The 19,885-nt window shown below is 35.8% G+C and overlaps 2 protein-coding genes across 2 annotated transcripts in view; both read left to right on the forward strand.

Annotated features, from left to right (window-relative positions):
- fid (class I SAM-dependent methyltransferase fire dancer) overlaps positions 1-5,435 on the forward strand; it is a 118,235-nt gene extending 112,800 nt beyond the window's left edge. The window contains exon 8 of the mRNA XM_089099241.1: positions 2,359-5,435. Coding sequence (XP_088955367.1) covers positions 2,359-5,045 — 2,687 coding nt within the window. The 3' untranslated portion in view covers positions 5,046-5,435. The remainder of the gene's footprint in view (positions 1-2,358) is intronic.
- A 3,601-nt stretch (positions 5,436-9,036) lies between these two features.
- LOC148945419 (protein diaphanous-like) overlaps positions 9,037-19,885 on the forward strand; it is a 298,677-nt gene continuing 287,828 nt past the window's right edge. Inside the window, exon 1 of the mRNA XM_089099035.1 lies at positions 9,037-9,131. The gene's annotated coding sequence lies outside the window, so the exon portion shown is untranslated. The remainder of the gene's footprint in view (positions 9,132-19,885) is intronic.

The raw sequence follows: 19,885 nt of genomic DNA on the forward strand, positions 1-19,885 counted from the left end.
CCCCCACAAAAGGCTGTGGGCATTGAAATCACCACAAATAAAGATGTTTTTTAACATATTAGAATTATTTATATAATTAAAGAAATCCTTGGCATCTGAAGTTTGGCCATTAGGGTTATAAAAGCTTATTATGTAGGTTTTTAAATTATTCAGGCAAACACTTATACCAATTACATCAACATCATTTTCAAAATCTGGAAAATTGATGCCGCAAAATTTTATATTATTATTAACTAATAAAGCTACACCACCTCCTTTTCTCTCTGAAGATCTATCCTTTCTCAGGATAGTGTATCCCAGAGACTTAATTTGTTGATATTGGGTTAAATGAGTTTCCTGGGGGCAAGCAATATTAATGGAATTATTATTCATAAATGATATTAGTTCATTTAGCTTATTTTCTGTGAGTGATCTTACATTCCATTGGAGTATTGATAAATGTTGTGTTGTTGATTTATTGTTCATATGACTGTGTATCAATGTTCAGCTTTGTTAAAAGTAAAGCAAGATCTTTTTTTGCTTGAATGAGCATATCATCTGGGATGTAGATTTTTGCCAATTCTGCAATAATTTTTGTTTTCTGTAGTTGATGTATGTTCATGGCCTGAACTGCATTACAGTTTAGAATGAATAAGCATATATTTGGGGATTGCATTTTTGGTAGTGCATCCTGTTTGTTGGTTAAGGGATTGATTCCTGGTAGTGTTTCTGGTTTGTTTCTTCTTGGGAGGGAGGGCCAGGCTGGCCTCATCTCACCGGAAAACAAGGCTTGATGGCTTGGTGATTCCTTCTGATAGGGATTTGAGCTAGGGGGCTTAGAAGATATTGTTTTATATGGGGTGCTTGATGCATTTGGGGCGGGTGTCTGGGGGGTGTTGGTTGGTTTCATTACAGGCTTTATTTGGTATTGTTGGGCAGCATTTGATTCCATTGCTGCAAAGGGGTATGGGATGGCCTTCTCTGTTGATATTTGGAGTGTTAGAGCTCTTTTCTTGTATGCAGGGCATAGTGATTTATTTGTAGATTCATGTGGACCTTTGCAATTGATGCATGTAGGCTGGGTGTTTTTGCAAGTTGTCAGCTCTTTAGGATGGAAAGATTTACAATTACTACACTCTTGGAGAATTTCATTGCATTTGTTTGTCGTGTGTCCCAGTTTGAAACACTTCTGACACTGAACAGGCTTAGGTTTGTATTCCTTGTGTGGTTTGATTTGCCCAAATAGGAATAATTTTTCTGGGATATCAATTTTATCCTTTAGTGTGAACAAGAAGGATCTACTAGTTTTTAGGCCAGTAGAGTTAGGTTTTCCAAGTTGGGTAACATCCTCAACTGGGATTGTGTTTCCAGCCCTATCTGAGAGGCCTTCTTTTAACTCCTGAGTAGATATCTCTGGGGGAACATTGTAAACTACAATTTTTTTTGGTGATTGTTTTGGGTTCCAATTAGATGCAATAATTGGGATATTCAGAAGGGATTTAAGGTTAATTATTGTATCTGCTGATTTCTGATCTTCTACAGCTATAAGCAGAGATCCATCACGGTTAATGTTAAGAGAGAAGATTGATTTTAGCAATTTAAAAATTGCAACTCTTATTGCAGTGATCATTTTTATTTCAAAGGGGGTAATGGGAGTAATTTTAAGGTAAATTCCTAAGTTTTTGGAGGGAGGATCTGGGGCAGGGAGGGGGGAAATGCTTTTAATTGGGGAGATTTTTTTCCTTTTTTTAGAGCTTCTAGAGAGGACCTCTTGAAACCCATTATCATCATTTATGGTTGCATTAGGACCTACAGTTATCATTGTCCTATTCTCCGAATCAGAGCCATCATTAGAACTTTCAGATAATGTGCTTGACCAGCCATGATGGGTATCTTTCACTATGGAATTTTATTTGGGATCTGGGGGGACATTTTTTTTTGGAGGACTTCTGAACATTTCCGATTGGAAAAATCTTTAAAAAAAAATATAAAACTAAAATAATAAGGGAAAATAGATGATATAAAAACGTCTGCACTATACTATGGGAAGGATAAACACCACAGTATAGCCCTGAGGATGACTTGAGCAGGATAGGTTTGGTACAACTACTGATTAGAAGCGATAATAATCAAGAAAATATATTTCGATTTTCTTGTACGGTTGCTTTATAACTTTATAACATTACTGAGTAATGTTATGTTTCTTCTCATAGATGAAATCAACTTACCTCTTTTATTAGTCATTTCAATTCTTTGTATACAACTGTGTTTTGTTTACGATGATGCTAGGTGTTTTTTTCTAATTTCTAAGTTTATTTCTATGTTTTTTCTAAAAACAAAATTCCTCGAAAAGTAGTGATTTTCTATTTTTCCTTGTAGATCTGTCAAATAACGATGACCAGAGTGAAAACGAAGATACCTCAGTACGGATAGTTCGCTCTCAGTCAAGTGAGCCTAGTTTAACAACCACAATTTCAACGTCGATCGTGACAAATATGAAAACTACTGAAGAGATAGATAAAGTTGTGGAAAGTGGCAACAGACGTCGACCACAGCTACAAAAGCAGAAAGGTTTCAATGATGATGAAAATCAATATAAAACTAAATTGAGCTCAGTAAAAGAAATTTCTGTAGAAAAGCCTATACCTAGGCTAATTAAGCTGAAACAGACAAGTTTAAACGAAAATCTGATTTTCAAAGTAGATCAACAAAATAAAATACCAGTAAAAAAGCAAACATCCTTACGGGAAGATATACTTGGACCTTCATATCGAAGAGCAGACAAAACTGAACCCTGTACTGCTTATTCGACAGCTCAAAGCTCACTCAAGCGCTTGAGAGATAGCTTTAGCCGCATGACTTCTTCTATGAGTCAGTCAATACGAATGTCATCAAGTGACCTCTCTGAATCAAGCTTGAAATCAAGTCTTGTGAAAATGATTCAACAATTTAGAACTGAAGATCGTTGTCGTTCCGCTAGTCCGTCAACAAGTGAAGTGCCTTTAGAAGTTCGGACCCATCCTAAAGTTACCAGAATTCAAAGTATGGAAATGTCGGGGTCTTTGAGCCCATCGTGGAGATCTAAAGACTACCTAACTCGGACTATTAGTGAAAGTAACACGGAAGACGTGATGCATAAATCACCGTCTAGAATTTTTCTGGAGAGGAAATTGACACGAGAAGAAGGTTCAGATAGTTCAAAAGACAGCAGTTTACAAAGTGATACAAGTGTTGATTCAGAAGATTCTTGTGTATCTGTGATATTTATTCCGAAAGAAGCTCTTCTAGCCTCAAAGCAAGAAGCAGCAGAAAACAAAAACCTATCTCCTAAAACTAGGAATAGCAGTTCGTCAAGCAACTCCGATAATAGTATCCATGATAATAAGTCGCCTCCAAAGTCTCCTGCTCTAACATTAGCTCAAAGAAGGGCTTTAGCTAATTCTAGGTCGTTTTCTCCTAATTCAGTATTTTCCACGCCTGTGTCTAATTCAAAGTTTATTTTCCCTGAAAAAAATGATAAAGTGCCTGAAATAGTTATCCCAAGTGTTATTGTTAGTATTACAGATACCAGTTCAACAGAAGAGTCAATAGCACAAAGTTCAGTTTGTGAAATAAGTTCCGGTAGTATTTCTTCTAAAGAATTAATCTCAAGTGCGATTTCACTGCCAGTCGCTGACAACGATGTGGCTGTTGAAAAATCTCAACAAGGCAGAAAGGATAAGGATATACAAGAAAATGTGAAAGATGATGCCATGAATGAAGCTTCTACGCCTAATGAGCCCTTTGAAAATACAACACAAGTGCCACTTTGGAAAAGACGCACACAAACTAAAATATCGCTGACCATGGAAAGAGATCCAGTGGTTGTCGTGACAAAACGCCAGGATGGTTTTAAAAAGCGTTTTATTCCTCGTATGCTTTCATATGAAATTTTTAACCCAGAAACAGATGATATAGACAGCGATTCAGATGCCTCTTCAACCCCTGATAGTGCGAGTGCCATTTTCGACAGTGAAAAAATATGGAAGCTCCGTAAAGTGTTTAGTGAAGCAGCTATGAACAAAGATCTGGAAAGCTCCGATAGTGAATGTGATGATACTGCTACTAGATTTGCCAAAAATCGACGCTCAACCATACTCGCCTCAGGTATTAATGTGCCTAATGGGAAGGAAGAGGATGATGTATCTGTGTCAGATGCAACTGGGACGGAAATAAAAGCAGCAGAACAGACAGGATTTTCAACAACGCCAGAGGCAACTAAAAGTGTACTAGAGCCTCTAGAAGCTGCAGTTAAAGAAATGGAAAAAAGAATAGAGCCAGAGCGGATTATTACCCTTGAGGAGAGCTTCTCTTACAGGGGAGCTCTCTCATCTGTTTCAGAGGAAACTGAGATAAAATCTTGCTTAGGATCCGAAAGTTCCGTCGTTATGCGTAAGCAGACACCTCCTAAAGTAGCATCTTCACTTGGTCTCCCCTTCTCACACGGTCATGCTAGACATTCAATAGCAGCTACGGAACTAGTAGAAAAAGATAAGTTGGACCTGTTGAAAGATAGAAAAGTCCATAGCCTCGATAATACGCGACCAAGATTAACCTTGCAGAGGCGGATTGGTGAATTTTGGGAAAAAGATAGAGAAAGACAAATTCTACTAGAATTCATGAAAGAAATAAAAGATGAAATGGACGAGGAAGTTGAAAAACAGAATTCTTCAAGCTACCCCTCTACTTCTTCTTTCGGTGAAACAAGCACAGGCAGCTCTTTTTCAAGCTCTGAATATCTAAAACCAAGACCCACACCAAGTAGCAATAAGCCACAGAGAAATACCAATCCAAAACTCACCCCAGAATTCCGCGATTCGTCACTTTCACTAAGTACATCTCAAGACAGCCTTCCCTCTGATAATGGCGGAGCTCCAACCTTACACCGCTACTACCATGTATTCAGTGAGGGTGAATTAGACAGACTAATTGAAAGACACGTGCCCAATCTTGACATCGTATCATCATATTATGACCATGCCAATTGGTGTGTGGTTGCTGAAAAAGTACAACTATGGACTATTTAACTGTATTGAATTTACACCCCAACGACCTATTTTTGTGCCACACAATAGCGTCCTATTAAGCATTGTCTTTTATTAATATTGATACGGTCATAAATATATTTCTTTTCTTTAAAGGTAGGTGCGGGTCAGTGATATTTGAAAAGACACAAAACATAGTAAAATCGAGTTTCGTAGTCTATTGTTCCCCGCAGCAAATTAAAGCTATTATAGTGTATCATAAAGTCCAGTGCCAATTTTTTTCTCTCTATGGAAATGTAGATGCAGAGATGTTTCTCTCTACAGGTGTAGCTCGATAATCGAGCATAGCTGTAATGAGTAAAAATTTGTCATAGTTTTTCCCGGTGATGAAATGTCGGTTATATTCTGTTTTGAACTAAAATTTTGACGGAATAAATTCTTTTAATTATATGCTTGAATAATAGGGTACCCGTTCAATAATATATCGAATGACAGAGCTATTCGAATGTGTAAATTGTTTTCTTCTTGTTTAAGAGCCTTATTTCCGTAACACTCAGTGAATCACTAAGCGTCTGCTCTGAAAACAATTGCTTGACGTTATGTAATGCTTAGAACGCCATGAGAGTATTTCTCAATTTAACAATGAGTAGGTTTTACTGAAATTTGTTATTTTTAATTTTTTGAAATTAATTAATTAAAAGCTGATTATTCAAAACTAGAAATTTACATGAAAAAGATTGAGACGAACTTGAAGAATTAAAAAGCAAATTAGATAAAATCACTTAAGATTAAGCAATAGGAAATGTAATTATTAGTAAAAACAAATTTTATTCGTAATTTTTTTTTATCACCCCTGGGAATGAATTTAAAGCTTTCAGTAAGATTTTAGGTGGTAGAGGGGGGGAGAGTAAAAGGACTTAGAATACTGTTTTGGGGAAAGAGGCAAAATTTTATTTTTTATCCAGCTCTCATAAATGAGAATACACTATTTTTTTTGCCTGTGTTTTTTTTCATTTTGCTAGCTATCGAATATTAAAATGAATTATTCTTTTAAAAAACAGGCTAAACAAATTTTATAAAATGATTAAACTTTTTTCGTCAATTCAGAGACAAGGTGGCTGCAGATTCAAAACACGGCGTCTTGGATACTATAAATTTTACACAGTAACCGTAAGAAACTGGATAGCAAGCAATCCAGCTCTGATAAATGAGAATACTCTTTTTTTTTCCTGTGTTTTTTTTCCTTTTGCTAGCTATCGAATACTAAAATGAAGTATTCTTTTAAAAAACAGGCTAAAAAAAATTATAAAATAATTAAACTTTTCGCGTCGATTCAGAGACAAGGTGGCTGCAGATTCAAAACACGGCGTCTTGGATACTATAAATTTCACACTGTAATCGTAAGTAACTGAATAGCAAGCAATTGGGAGCAGAGTAACCAAAAAATGTGTTTCTTGTTTTTGGCCAATTAATCCCCCTTCCTCATTAATTCTTATTTTTACCTTTTGTTTTATATCTTTATTTCAAAACATCTTTTTGGTATTTTATTTGGGGGAAAAAATCAAAGAAACAATTCAGTTTTCGCCTCTATATGGGAAAATGTATCTTGCCCCCCCCCCTTTATTTTCATAAATTGATACCTTCTGAAAAGATATGGGAAAACAAGTCGAGTCAATCGATCATGATTTTAGCGAGCGCTGCAACCTAGTAAAGAACGAAGTCAGCCCATTCTAACCAAATATCGAAATGTACTTTTGGTAAAAAAAGACAGAAAAAGTAAAAAAAAGTTGTCAATTCAAGCTGATTCAAGAATGATAGGATTTAAGCTGAACTTAATGGCTAAAGTTTATTACGAGAATAAGTTTATGGGGATTTCAAAAGGAAGTATCATTGCCTAAAACTCCATACAGGAAAGTTACATTCTCCCTCCTTGTACAATAGGTCAAAACACTTCTGTGCAGTTGATACTGATGTGTACTCTTTTTTGCACTGTTTTTTTTTTTGTCCTTCATTGAGTGTATAGAGCTTAATATTATGGTTGCAAATATCAATTTGGCAATAATAAGAAGATGAGGAAGGACAAAGAGGGGAATATATAAAAAGAGACATATCATTAGCTATGTTTCTGATCACCCTTCAGTGAAACTGTTGAACTGACAACGTTGGACATTCAAGGACTTATATTTTTGTTTTTACTCCACGGTGAACGTTTATGAGGCCGTTGGCGTTTTTCAATAAAAACAGGAATGAAGCATGAGCTTCTAAAGTAGCGTCAGTTTTTTTAAATTGCAACCAACAACTGAAATTGCCCGAAGATAACAGCTAAAGAAATTGGCAAAACTGTGAGATAAATAGGGGGGGTGAAATTGTTCTTCTTAAGGACAATACCAAAAACGGCATTATTCATAGAAATATTCTCCAAAAGTATTCTTGAAAGTTCAAGGAGGAGGGGGCGTCCCCCCTGATTTGATCCCAATGTTGGGCACGAGATCTAAACCTAAAGTTTTATTAGTAGGCTCAACTACTTTCCAAGATAGTAAAAATGCCATCATCTAGAATTCAAATCAGCCTAGTCTAAATTCTTACCTTAATAATTCAGCTGAAGGTCAGGAGTAATATTCCTACAAGTGATAGAATCCAGTTTAGTCTATGTTAGCTCAGAAACAAAAGCCCTAAAACTAATAAGGATATTTATTGATTGCGAATTTAATTGATTGCAAAGTTGATACTTATAGATACTGAATCTAGTATTAGGCTAATTATGCAATGACCTACTTTTTTTTTTGATCAGAAACTTAAGTCATTTTGTATATCAGGTTAAATTTAAAATTAGCCTATTGGCTAATCACCCAATCACCCTCCCTACAAGTCAAGGGCTAATCTTTTTTTCCCTTGTACCTAATACTTCCCATGCTGAAAACTACCTTCAAATTATCCCGTTTTATTTGAAAATAGCCATTTTCATACTGTAAAACTTCTATCTTATTTTTTTTTCAGTTTATTGTCTAAATTCAATCCAACTTGATTCTGAGGTGAACATCCAACGTCCTTCTAATCATTGACGTTCTATTGCTTTTCGCCGTAGACGTTTGACATCGCCGTTCAGGGTTTTACTCAAGCAAAAATGTAAATAAGGAAGTGACTTTCCTTATTGCTCAAGATGGGGGACTGTATTTCTCCTAAATCAAATTTTTGGCTATAAAGATTCCGGTGGTACAGCTTTCACTCCTAAGGATCCTTTGGATTCAATCTCAGCTGTCACAGGACTTAAAATTGCATGACGATTGCGCATTGGAGTGTCCAAATAATCAGAGAGAAAAAAGAAAAAAGAAGGAAAATGTTGGAACTTTGTAGAACATCGAGCAATCTCAGTGCCTCCGTGACACTCAAAACATACACATAACATTATCTTGTGAGAGTCTTATTCTATGGGAGATTTACCTTCCCATTTGGTGCCATGTTTTCGCATAGGTCTTGCTGTTTGCATTATCAAGAAGTCCATCAAAGTACTTCATAAAAGTGAGGATGAAACACAAACAAGCTTAGATTTTTTCTCAACCCTTAGATCCTCCTGCGCCACCAGGGGCATCAGTGAATGTTTGCCAATTGGGTCTGAGATGAGCCGCTGCGTAGACATCTTCCCAATCTAGTTGGAGAGAGGCATTCAGGCGGCATAAGTCACTGTTGTAGGTTCACCTCAATGTGTATTGAGGTCTTCCTCACTTCCCGCTTCCAACTGGCTGCCACTCAAGTGTAGACTTCAGAATTCGATGGTTTTATATTCTTAAAACATGCCCGAGATACCTTCATATACGGGATCTGATGGTGTCAATTATTAGTGGTTGATTTGTGATTCTCCGATTCGTACTGCCCTGGGAGAAACAAGCGTTTCATACAAGAAATCTGTATAAACCTGTTATTCTATCTTTCCTTTGACCAAACAGGAAACAGGTGTTAACGTGCCCAAGCTGTCATAACAGGTGTTTCCCACGCATTTTAGGAAGAAGTAACTGAAAAATCTTTCAATTGAATGGCTGAATTAAATTTATAATTAAACTCATGTCAGCTGTTTGTGTCGAAATATAGTGCTTAACATAATCATAATATTGGCTATAAAACATCAGTCAAGTTAGTACTATTTGTTTTTTTTAAACTATGATAGTCTACTCTTTCCTAGGCTAGTCCAGTTTATTTGAAATAGTCTTAGATAATAGCCTTAATGCAGAACTCAAATAATGTCAATAAAGTAAATCAACTTGATAACACTGGAAATTTAGGTTGGAGGAAGTATTCCTCAGAAGAGTTTCCTATTAAAATAAAAAGTAGTGGGGTAGCCTACTACCACCAGATTCCTTATTTTATGCTCTTCCCCAATATTATTGCCATGCCTTAAATGGTAAATTTTTTGTTGTTCACATTACTGACTTATGAATAAAGTAAACATACCACCCAATGCCTTTTTTTAGGATATCCACTCTTTGACTATTGGAAAAAATTAGTTTATAAGCTTATATAGAATGGTACTATCCAATCTCCTCATTATTAAAAACATTTTAGTCATCTAGTTAGAAAATTTGCTAATAACTTCTCCCCAGCAAAATTAATTTTGCCAACTAGCTGAAACAAACATTGCCCCAGAAAACAATTTATTTTCCAACTAGTTAACTAATAATAGTTAGAATTTATTCTGAATAGCATAAAATATGTTAATAATATAAGTTTTTTTTCAAATTTAATTATCACTATTGTTACTGTTGTCTTACAATTTCCATCTCTCTCCCTGTCTCCCTCTTAATGGGAGATATATTTTGAGTTATATATTGGGCAAAATAATCAATTTTTAAAACTAATTTCAAGCATGTAGGCTAAAAATCATTTTTTTAATATATCTTTTATTTCAAATTATTCTGATTAAAACCAATTTTTTTTTTAATAAATAGCTGTAAAAAGAATATACCATTTTGAGGCACAGATAAATAGATATACTGATGCGGCTTGTCGTGTTCATTTAGATATAACATAAAAGCACAAGAGTAGCAAATGATATAAAGTATATGGAAAACTATATAAAGATATAAGGACATAAAGTATGAATATAAAATATAATATATAAAGTATAAAATGAATATAATATAAAGAAAAATTTACATTTATATAGAAAAATTTATAAAGAAAATTTATTTTCTTTATATGAATATAAAGAAAAATGATATAAAGTATAAAACTATATATGATATAAAGTATGAGGGAAACATTAAAATCTCAATATTCTTTGCGACTCCTAAACCCCTACGATCAGGCATAAAGGGTAGAATATTTTCCAGGGAAGATGGGAAATAATCCACAGATATTCAAGTTTTCTTCATCTTTTTTTTTGTGGTGGGGGGGGGGCTAGACACGTCCCCATCTAGGTTACATACCACTAAAAACGATTTTACATTCAATATTAATGATCCTGATATCATTACCAAAGGAAAATTACAAAATAAAACGTTGCATTTAAAAAAAGTAATTTTTGGCTATGCCAAACTTTTGAATCACTTTGCAAGTAATGAAATATACTATGCTGGCTTTTTGTCATAAGATAAACAATACAAATTAAGAAACTTTCTCAAGGATAGTGACTGAAATATCATGGATATTTTTTTTACTATCTACTTCATAAAAAGCATGAAGCACAGGCTGAGAATCAGTAAATTGTAACTATATTGATAAGCATGAGGGATATAAGCACAGGAAAACCATTAAAATTTTTCCATCGGAACACCATCCCAATTCTTCAGCATCCCACACTCAACATCAATTCACAATACAGATCTTTTTGCATATCATTATTGAACAACATGATAATACCACTGAGTCTTGATACAGAACACTCTCGATCCAATTAAAGGGGGGGAGCAGGCTGCCAAAGGACTCTGTGCCTGGAAGGGGGCACAGATTGAGGGTTGCCTGCTTTTATCAAAATTTTCATGTTGATTTGCTGTTTTTTGCTTATATTTGTGTTGATAGGGGGCGCTTTAATTAATTCTTTCCTGGGCTTTGGGATCCCGAGGAATTTGTCATTTTTTTCAAGATTAAAAGTTGTCATTTTTATAGGGGAAATTACATACTTAACCTGAACTAACCTAAACTGGTTTAAAGTAACCTAAACTAACTCTGGCCCTACCCACCTACCCTAATTTGCAAATATATAACCCAAATTCTACAAGTCCAATGCCCTCTGTCACCCGTCATGTGTCTTTGTGACTTTGAAACTGGTTTTCTTAGATCTCACATTCAGCAAACTTCTCGAGTGTTTTCTGGTTTGTACAGGGGTACCAGCCAGATTCATTTTGTATCGATTTCTCGATAGAGAATTTCTCCTGTGGAAAATCCCCTCCTTCCCAGGAAAGACAATTTTCCTTAACATTACCATGTGTAAAGCTTAGTAGGCAAAGAGAAAGTACGTCATATGAATTTGTCAAAGCTTGGAGGGTTATTCCTCCTGTCTGTTTAAAGAAAACAGATGCATATTTGAAGTTTTGTTCATTTCTATCTCACATTTATTGGACATAAATTGTGTATGTTCCTTCATTTATCAGTCTTTGTTTCTTTTCTGGAGGAACATTTTTGTCTCATTTTTAGAATTTGTAATTAATTTTTTCAACTAGTTGACTAGTAACTTTTCCCCAGCAAAACTTAATTTTCCCAACTAGTTGACTTAAAACTTCTCCCCAACAACTCTTAATTTTTCCAACTAGCTGAAAACAAACATTGCCCCATAATACAATTTATTTTTCAACTAGTTGACTAGCAACTTTTCCCCAGAAATATTTCCTTTATCCAACTAGCTAGAAACAAACTTACCCTATTAAACACTTTTGTTAGCCATCTAGTTGGCAAGTAACTTTTCCTCAGAATAATTTCTTAGCTAACAATATGACATAAAAAGAAAACAAAAAACATACTATTCCCGGTTCAACAAAAATTGGCAGTATGTGCTTTTAACAAATGCACCTCAGCTAAGGTAAATCAAACAAACTGAATATATATATATATATATATATATATATATATATATATATATATATATATATATATATATATATATATATATATATATATATATATATATATACTATATAGAAGGAGAAGATTTGGGTCTGTGGCTTCAAGACTATTTACTCCTGAATTCAGTTTGTTTGATTTACCTTAGCTGTAGTGCATTTGTCAAAACCACATCCAGCCAATTTTTGTTGGACCAAGAATAGTAAGTTTTTTGTTTTCTCTTTATGTCATGTCAGTAGCTAAGAAATTATTCTGAGGAAAAGTTACTTGCCAAATAGATGGCTAACAAAAGTGTTTATGGGGTAAGTTTGTTTCTAGCTAGTTGGATAAAGAAAGTGTTCCTGGGGAGAAGTGACTAGTCAACTAGTTGGAAAATGAATTTTTTTCTGGGGCAATGTTTCTTTCAAGCTAGTTGGCAAAATTAAGTTTTGTTGGGGGAGAAGTTAATAGTCAACTAGTTCAATAAGGAAAGTTTTCCTGGGGCAACATTTATTGTCAACTAGTTGGAAAATTTAAGTGTTGCTGCAGAGAAGTTATTAGTCAATTAGTTGGAAAAATTAAGTTTTGCAGGGGAGAAGTTATTAGTCAACTAGTTGGAAAAATTATTTTAAAATTCTAAAAATGAGACAAAAATATTCCTCCAGAAAAGAAACAGACAGATAAATGAAGGAACATAAACAATTCATGTCCATTAAATGCAAGATAGAAATGAACAATACTTCAAATATGCATCTGTTTTCTTTAAACAGACTGGAGGAAAGAACCCTCCAGGCTTTGACAAATTCAATCTTACTTTTGGGACCAGGTATAAGACTAATTATCCTGGGAATTAAAACAAGAAATCCCTGGCTTCAAAGCCCAATATAAAACTCAAAATATATCTCCCATTAAGAGGGAGACAGGGAGAGACAGAAGTTGTAACACAATAGTAACAATGGGGACATCCACCACATGTCTAATATTGGAGTAAATGTCATTTGTGATGCAAATGAATGTTATATTTAGATTGAGGATACAATTCTAGGTATATATTTGCACATTAGGGGGGTGGGGGTATATATACCATGAATATATAAGTTCTAGAAAATCCATGAATTTCTTAGAAAAACATGGAAAGAAATGAAGATAAAGGCTCTCCCCCTGCAAAATGTGTCAACTAGGATTATTTTGCATATTATGGAGTAGGAATTGTTTTCTTAATATGTTTCCCTATGTCCAGCTGGACTCCTAGGCTTAAGATACTGGTTGGTCAGTTGGCTAATTCAAAGATTTGTATATATATACTCTGGATATCAAATTAACCATAATGGTGGTATCCCATAACAATAGTGATAATTAAATTTGAAAAAACCCTATATTATTAAGATATTTTATGCTATTCAGAATAAATTCTAACTATTACCTTAAATTATTAACTTAAATCGCACTTGCTAGCAATAGGACGAATCCTGTGTCCGCCAGCTTCAGTGATGATAGTTAATCATCATCTGTGGCGTCCCAAATGGTGCACTACAGTTTCTTGAGCCACTCCATATCCACTGATGACTTGAATGCATCCACGCTGGTAGAGGTTACTGTTTTTTCAATAAGGGAGTTCCACAAGCTGACAACTCTATTTGAGAAGAACTTGTTCCTTAGTCTGGTGTTGGCTTGTTTCCGGAAAAGCTTTTGAGAATGACCACAAGTTCTATTTGAATTGTCCGGTTGGAAAAGGCCAGGAACGGTATCCTCAGCATTTAGAAGCTTGTATGCTGTTATCACATTACCTCGTTTGCAACAATATGTTAGAGATGGTATTCTAAGCTTACAGAGACGGGATGGATAAGGGACATCATAGAGGTCTCTAATACATTTTGTTGCCCTCCTCTGGACTGATTCTAGAGCTGTTTGGTCTGTCTTATTGATTGGGCATGCAATACACATTCCAAACTCTAGCCTCAGTTGAACTAGACTCTTGTATAGCTTGGTCATAACAGTTGGAGATCTGCTAGTGAACATTCTTTTGATTAAGCCAAGAGTCTGATTAGCCTTCGCAATAGTCGCTTGTGCATGAATATGAAATTTCAATTTGTCGTCTACCATGACACCAAGATCTCTCTCCACGTGGCTGCTGGAAATGGCATTTTGGGACCCATCCCTACAATCCATATGGTACTGAGTGTGTGGGTTTTTCTTCCCAAGGTGGAGAGTCTTGCATTTTGATGCGTTGAATTCAAGCCTCCAAATATTAGTCCAGTGAGTGAATGTATCAAGGTCCAGTTGGATTGACTTGATATTCTCTGCTGTGTCTGCACAACCGATAAGTTTCAAGTCATCAGTGTAGAGGCTTACTTTGTTGTTTAGGATTTTTGGCACATCGTTTATATATATATTAAATAAAGTTGGACCCAAAACTGTGCCCTGGGGGACACCACTTCCAACAGCAGCCACCTCGGAGAAAAACGTCCTTCCTTCCTCGCCAAATACTTTAACCATCTGTTTCCTATCTGTTAAGAACTGCATCACCCACTCAACCACACCACCACTCACCCCAATAGCTTGGAGCTTGATTCGAAGTCTTTTATGGCAGACTTTGTCAAACGCCTTTGTCAAATCGAGTAGTATGATGTCGACTGGGAACCCCTGGTCTAGAAGATCGGTGATATAATTATAAGAATCAATCAAGTTTGTTTCAACCAACCGACCAGACCTAAAGCCATGCTGACATGATGAGAATAGTTTATTGGTTGTCAAGTGTTTCAGGATTGCAGTGTTACCAATCGCTTCTAGTAGCTTCCCGACTGCAGAGGTGACACTGATTGGCCGGTAATGGTTTGCGTCTTCTTTGCTGCCCTTACCCTTCTGCATGGAAGTTATCTGGGTCGTGCACCATTTCTGCAAGATACACTGTTCATCAAGGGATTTCTATAAAAGGTAACTAAGCAGGCCTTATAGTTCAACCTGCAATTCTTCAGGAAGCCTTGGGTGTACATTATCAGGTCCCACCGAGTTATTTGGATTCAACTTTTTTAGGCCTGCCTCTACATCTACCCTATTGACTGTAATTGGAGGCATAGGAGTTATGATGGTATAGGTGGGGGGTCTGGAAGAGGGACATTATCAGGTGGAGTAAATACAGATGAAAACTGCCTATTTACAGCATTGGCAATTTCTATTGGGTCATCTATTATATGGTCATTCTCTTTAAGTTGTGTAACAGAGTGTCTACCAGGTTTACGGGCTGAGGCATAATTCCAAAAGTGTTTTGGATTTAACCTTGCTTGCTGCTGCTACAGCCTCCTCATGCTGTTCAAATAACTTTCTGGATAGATTTCTGACTTGATTTCGTGTCTTGGTATATTTTGTATAGTAGTTCTTATTGTGTATATTCTGTTTATATAGTCTCCAATACCTTTTCTTTTTATTTCTTGCTCTCTTTAATTCTTTGGTCATAAATGGTTGCGATTTGGGTTTACGAGCCCATCTTACTGCAGTATTTTTCTCTGAGACCTCTAGCAGTATTTTCTTCATCATATTTCACGATCTATTAACATTATTCTCAGTGATAAAGGACCAATCCTGCCCTGCTAACTCTTGTTTCATCCGACGGCAAATTCTATACACATGTTTGGTAAAAACGGATTTTTCGGGATACTGTCTAAGGGAGCATTGTATGGCAGCATGATCACTTGCACCGAAGGGCGGTAGTGGGGCCACATTTAAGAGTGCTTCATGGTCGTTTACTATTACGAGGTCCAGCAATGACGCGGGGCGGCCATCCTAGTGCCTAGTCGGAAAATTTACAGCTTGGTAAAGTGAATAGTTAGCTAGACACTCAAGAAATGGTACAACTGATTTCTGTCCAGAATAGCCACAGCCATCTATCCATTGGACGGAAGGTAGGTTAAAATCCCCGACTATGAGAATGTTTCCTGTCAGCGCTACTTTTCTTTCAATTGATTTTACTACTTTAAAAAGGGACCTCTCTAAATTAGGGGAAGTCGGACTTCTGTAAATCGTACCAATCTGTATTGGCTCACCAGGTAGGTTTATTGATATCCACACTTGTTCTAGGTAAGGCTCATAATCAGATTTAATATTAATATTTCTTACCTGGAAAGTTTCTCGGATGTATAGGACAATTCCCCTTCCTTCCTGCTTTGATAGGTTGCTGATTATTTTGTATCCTGGTATCTATATCTGTTGTTCCGTCAGAGGGATAGTAGTCCGTTTTGGTTTCACTTCACAAAAGGCATAAATATCTGAAGTGCCTGATGTAATAACACACTTAATTTCTTGAAACTTTGAAGTTAAGACAGTCAACATTGCTGAAAATAACACTAAGGGCACTAACCTTCCCACAGCTTCCACTATCAGAGGTAGTTGATGATCTTTCAGAACTTGGCGAATCAATGGTTTGTCCAGATCTAGCACTGTAAAAACAATCGTCCAACTCCCCGCTAGCAAAAGTATCACTTACATCTAATAATGCACTAGAAGAGAAACTATGTACAGGTTTTGGCAGCCCAGAGTTCCATCTGAGTTGGAGGGGCTGGAGGTAGCAAGTTTTTTGATATGATTTTGCCACCCCAAATCACAATATCTGTCTCCATTTGCTCGCCGAGCTTGGATCTCTTCATATAGCTTGGCTCTTTTAGTCCGGTCTGCTTTGGATACGTCGTTTCTGAACTGAATTCTGCCAGTTCCTCTCTTTTCATACAACTTCTGGAGAATTTGTTTCTTTGTTTCAAGGTTGACAACAGAAAAAATGATAGGTGAGTTTGACCTAGTTTGGTTATTTGGGTTAGCTAAGTAACAAGGATTTATGACAGATATATATGAAAGGCTATACTCTTGGGACAAATACTGCTAGATAAACTGTCTATTGTCTGGTTTTGCCGGCACTTCAAACACAAGGCTCAGTTTACGTCTCTGTCTGTCTCTATCTTCGACTATTAACTGCTTCATTTTGTTCTCTAAGTGGCTATCAAGATCGCTTTTTAAAGCCAGTACCTGCAAGGCTACAAGACTATTCAGCAAGTCCTGGTCGACGGTGGCGCCAGACGTTTGCTCGAGGGTATCTATCCGTGTCTCAATGGCTTGAAATCTATGATCCATATCTTCGATCACTTCACGCTTAAACTCACCAAAAGACATTTTGACAGCATCTTTAATTTTCACATCAAGATCCTGAATGACCACTAGGGCCGGTTGAAGCAGTTCAAGGGATTTGGTAATAGCATTCAGGATATCTGATGCATTTAGTCTTGCTTGTTTGTCACCTTTACACATAGGACAATGCCACTTGCATCCAATACGCCTTGTCATCTTTGTTAAGAGAGCCTACTCTAGCTCAGTCATTTCAAGACAATCAATACAAGGCCATTGATTGCAACAATCACAATTCATTACACCTGATTCTTCATCTAAATTACAACCACAAGCTGCACACTGATCAGGTCCTTTTTTTTGACTCGTGCAAGATCGTTTCGGCGGCATTTGTACAAGTATATGATGAATAGTGCAGTGTGGTTTCACTCTCTCGGTACCAAATTTAAAAAAAGCGAGATCCTGTGAAAAATGTTCTGGAACATCAATGTTTACATATAAACTTCACTGCCGTTTTTGTCTATTAACTTCATAGGTGTCTTTATTTACGTGGCAATATTGAAACAACTTAATAGATAACACCTAATCCATTAACTTTTCAATGTCCAAAGATCGTCTTTCAAAGGGGAGCAGGTGGGTTCCTTCATTAAATTTATTGTTCTTTATGCATGGAGGTTTCTATTTCTCAGTCTCTTTCTGTGGGATTCACTATTCTGCTATCTCAATTTAACTAATTCACATTATCAAAATCTAGCTAAAATGGCCATATTTGCATCACTATTATCACTATTATTAGTCAACTAGTTGGAAAATGAATTGTTTTCTGGGGCAATGTTTCTTTCCAGCTAGTTGGCAAAATTAAGTTTTGCTGGGGAGAAGTTATTAGTCAACTAGTTGGAAAAATTAAGTTTTGCTGGGGAGAAGTTATTAGTCAACTAGTTTGAAAAGGAAAGTTTTGCTGTGGCAACATTTATTGTCAACTAGTTGACAATAAAGTTGACAATAATGTCAGAAAGTGTTGTTGGGGAGAAGTCTTTAGTCAACTAGTTGGAAAAATTAATTTTTGCTGGGGAGAAGTTATTAGTCAACTAGTTGGCAAATTGAGATTTTTCCTATACAGATATGCCAAATTTTCCAACTAGATGACTAAAATGTTTTTAACTATAAGGAGATGGGATAGTACCATTCTATATAAGCTTATAAACTAATTTTTTCCAACAGTCAAAGGGTGGAGTCCCCCTTTTTATGCTCTTTTCAAATATAATAATCATTTTTGTTGGAAATGAATTTTACTCCCACCCCTATATATACCAATTCAGGGTATAAATTTGCCAATTTTGGGGGGGGGGTTTAAAGGAATTGGGGGTCTGGAATTGGTATATATAGGGGTGGGGGTAAAATTCATTTCCAACAAAAATGATTATTATATTTGGAAAGAGCATAAAAAAAGGCATTGGGTGGTATGTTTGCTTTATTCATAAGTCAATAATATGAACAACATAAAATTACTAAAGTATGTCTTGGGAAGGGATTTTGAAGGGTAGGCTAAATTTTTTGTTGTTCATATTATTGACTTATGAATAAAGTAAATGTACCACTTGATGCCTTTTTTTATGTTCTTTCCAAATATAATAATCATTTTTGTCAGAAATGAATTTTACCTCCCCCACCCCTATATATACCAATTCAGGGTATATATTTGCACATTAGGGGGGGTTGGGCAAAAGTTTAAACTTACCTCTCATTTACATCAGAAATAAAATTGGTAAATATTTACCAATTTTATTTCTGAGTTATGACTAAAGTGAATATAGGCCTACCACTCAATGCCTTTTTATGTTCTTTATGAATATAATCACCATTATTTTTTTGAATGAATTTCAGCCCCCACCCCTACATATGAAAATTATAGTTATCTAGTTTATCCGGAGGGGGGTGGGGGTAATTTCATATCTGATGTCACTTTGATGTACTTATAAACAGGTAAGATATACCCTGAATTGGTATATATAAGGGTGGGGGCTAAAATTCATTTCCAAGAAAAATTATTATTATATTTGTAAAGAGCAAAAAAAAGGCATCAAGTGGTATATTCACTTTAGTTGTAACTCAATACCCCCCCCCCCAATGTGCAAATATATACCCTGGATTGGTATATATAAGGGTGGGGGTAAAATTCATTTCGGACAAAAATTTTTATTATATTTAGAAAGAGCATAAAAAAGGCATCAAGTGGTAGGCTATGTTTACTTTATTTGTAAGTCAATAATATGAACAACAAAAAATTTACCCCCAATTGAGCTTTTAGACTAGTCAATATTGACCCAGTCTTTTGTTAAGTATCTTGATTAACAGAGTATTCAGATTGCTAATGCAACAAGCTTGAGTAATGCATTTATTAAACCCAGGCTCCTACAACAAAAGCAATATAAATTCAAGCAATAGGGCCTAACAAATACTAAAGCATAAGGAAAGCCATCATAATATGGTATCTAGCACTACATTTCCCTTCTTTTAGCTTTAAACAACATGATTCATTTGTACACTTGCTTCTCTAGTGTACTCTAGGTACCCATAACAGTTATGCACTAATTAATTCTACTCTCACACTTACACTCATAATCTTCTTAACAAAATACAAGAAGGTAATAGGCTCACTTCCCTGGTGTGTACTCTGTATACATAGTACCTACTTCACCTACACACAACTGTTTACAGGTTCAATCTCTTTGGTGAGATGATCA

Source organism: Artemia sp. Qi Xiang Cuo, chromosome 13, assembly GCF_049724085.1.
Source record: "Artemia sp. Qi Xiang Cuo chromosome 13, ASM4972408v1, whole genome shotgun sequence".
Classification (NCBI taxonomy): domain Eukaryota; kingdom Metazoa; phylum Arthropoda; class Branchiopoda; order Anostraca; family Artemiidae; genus Artemia; species Artemia sp. Qi Xiang Cuo.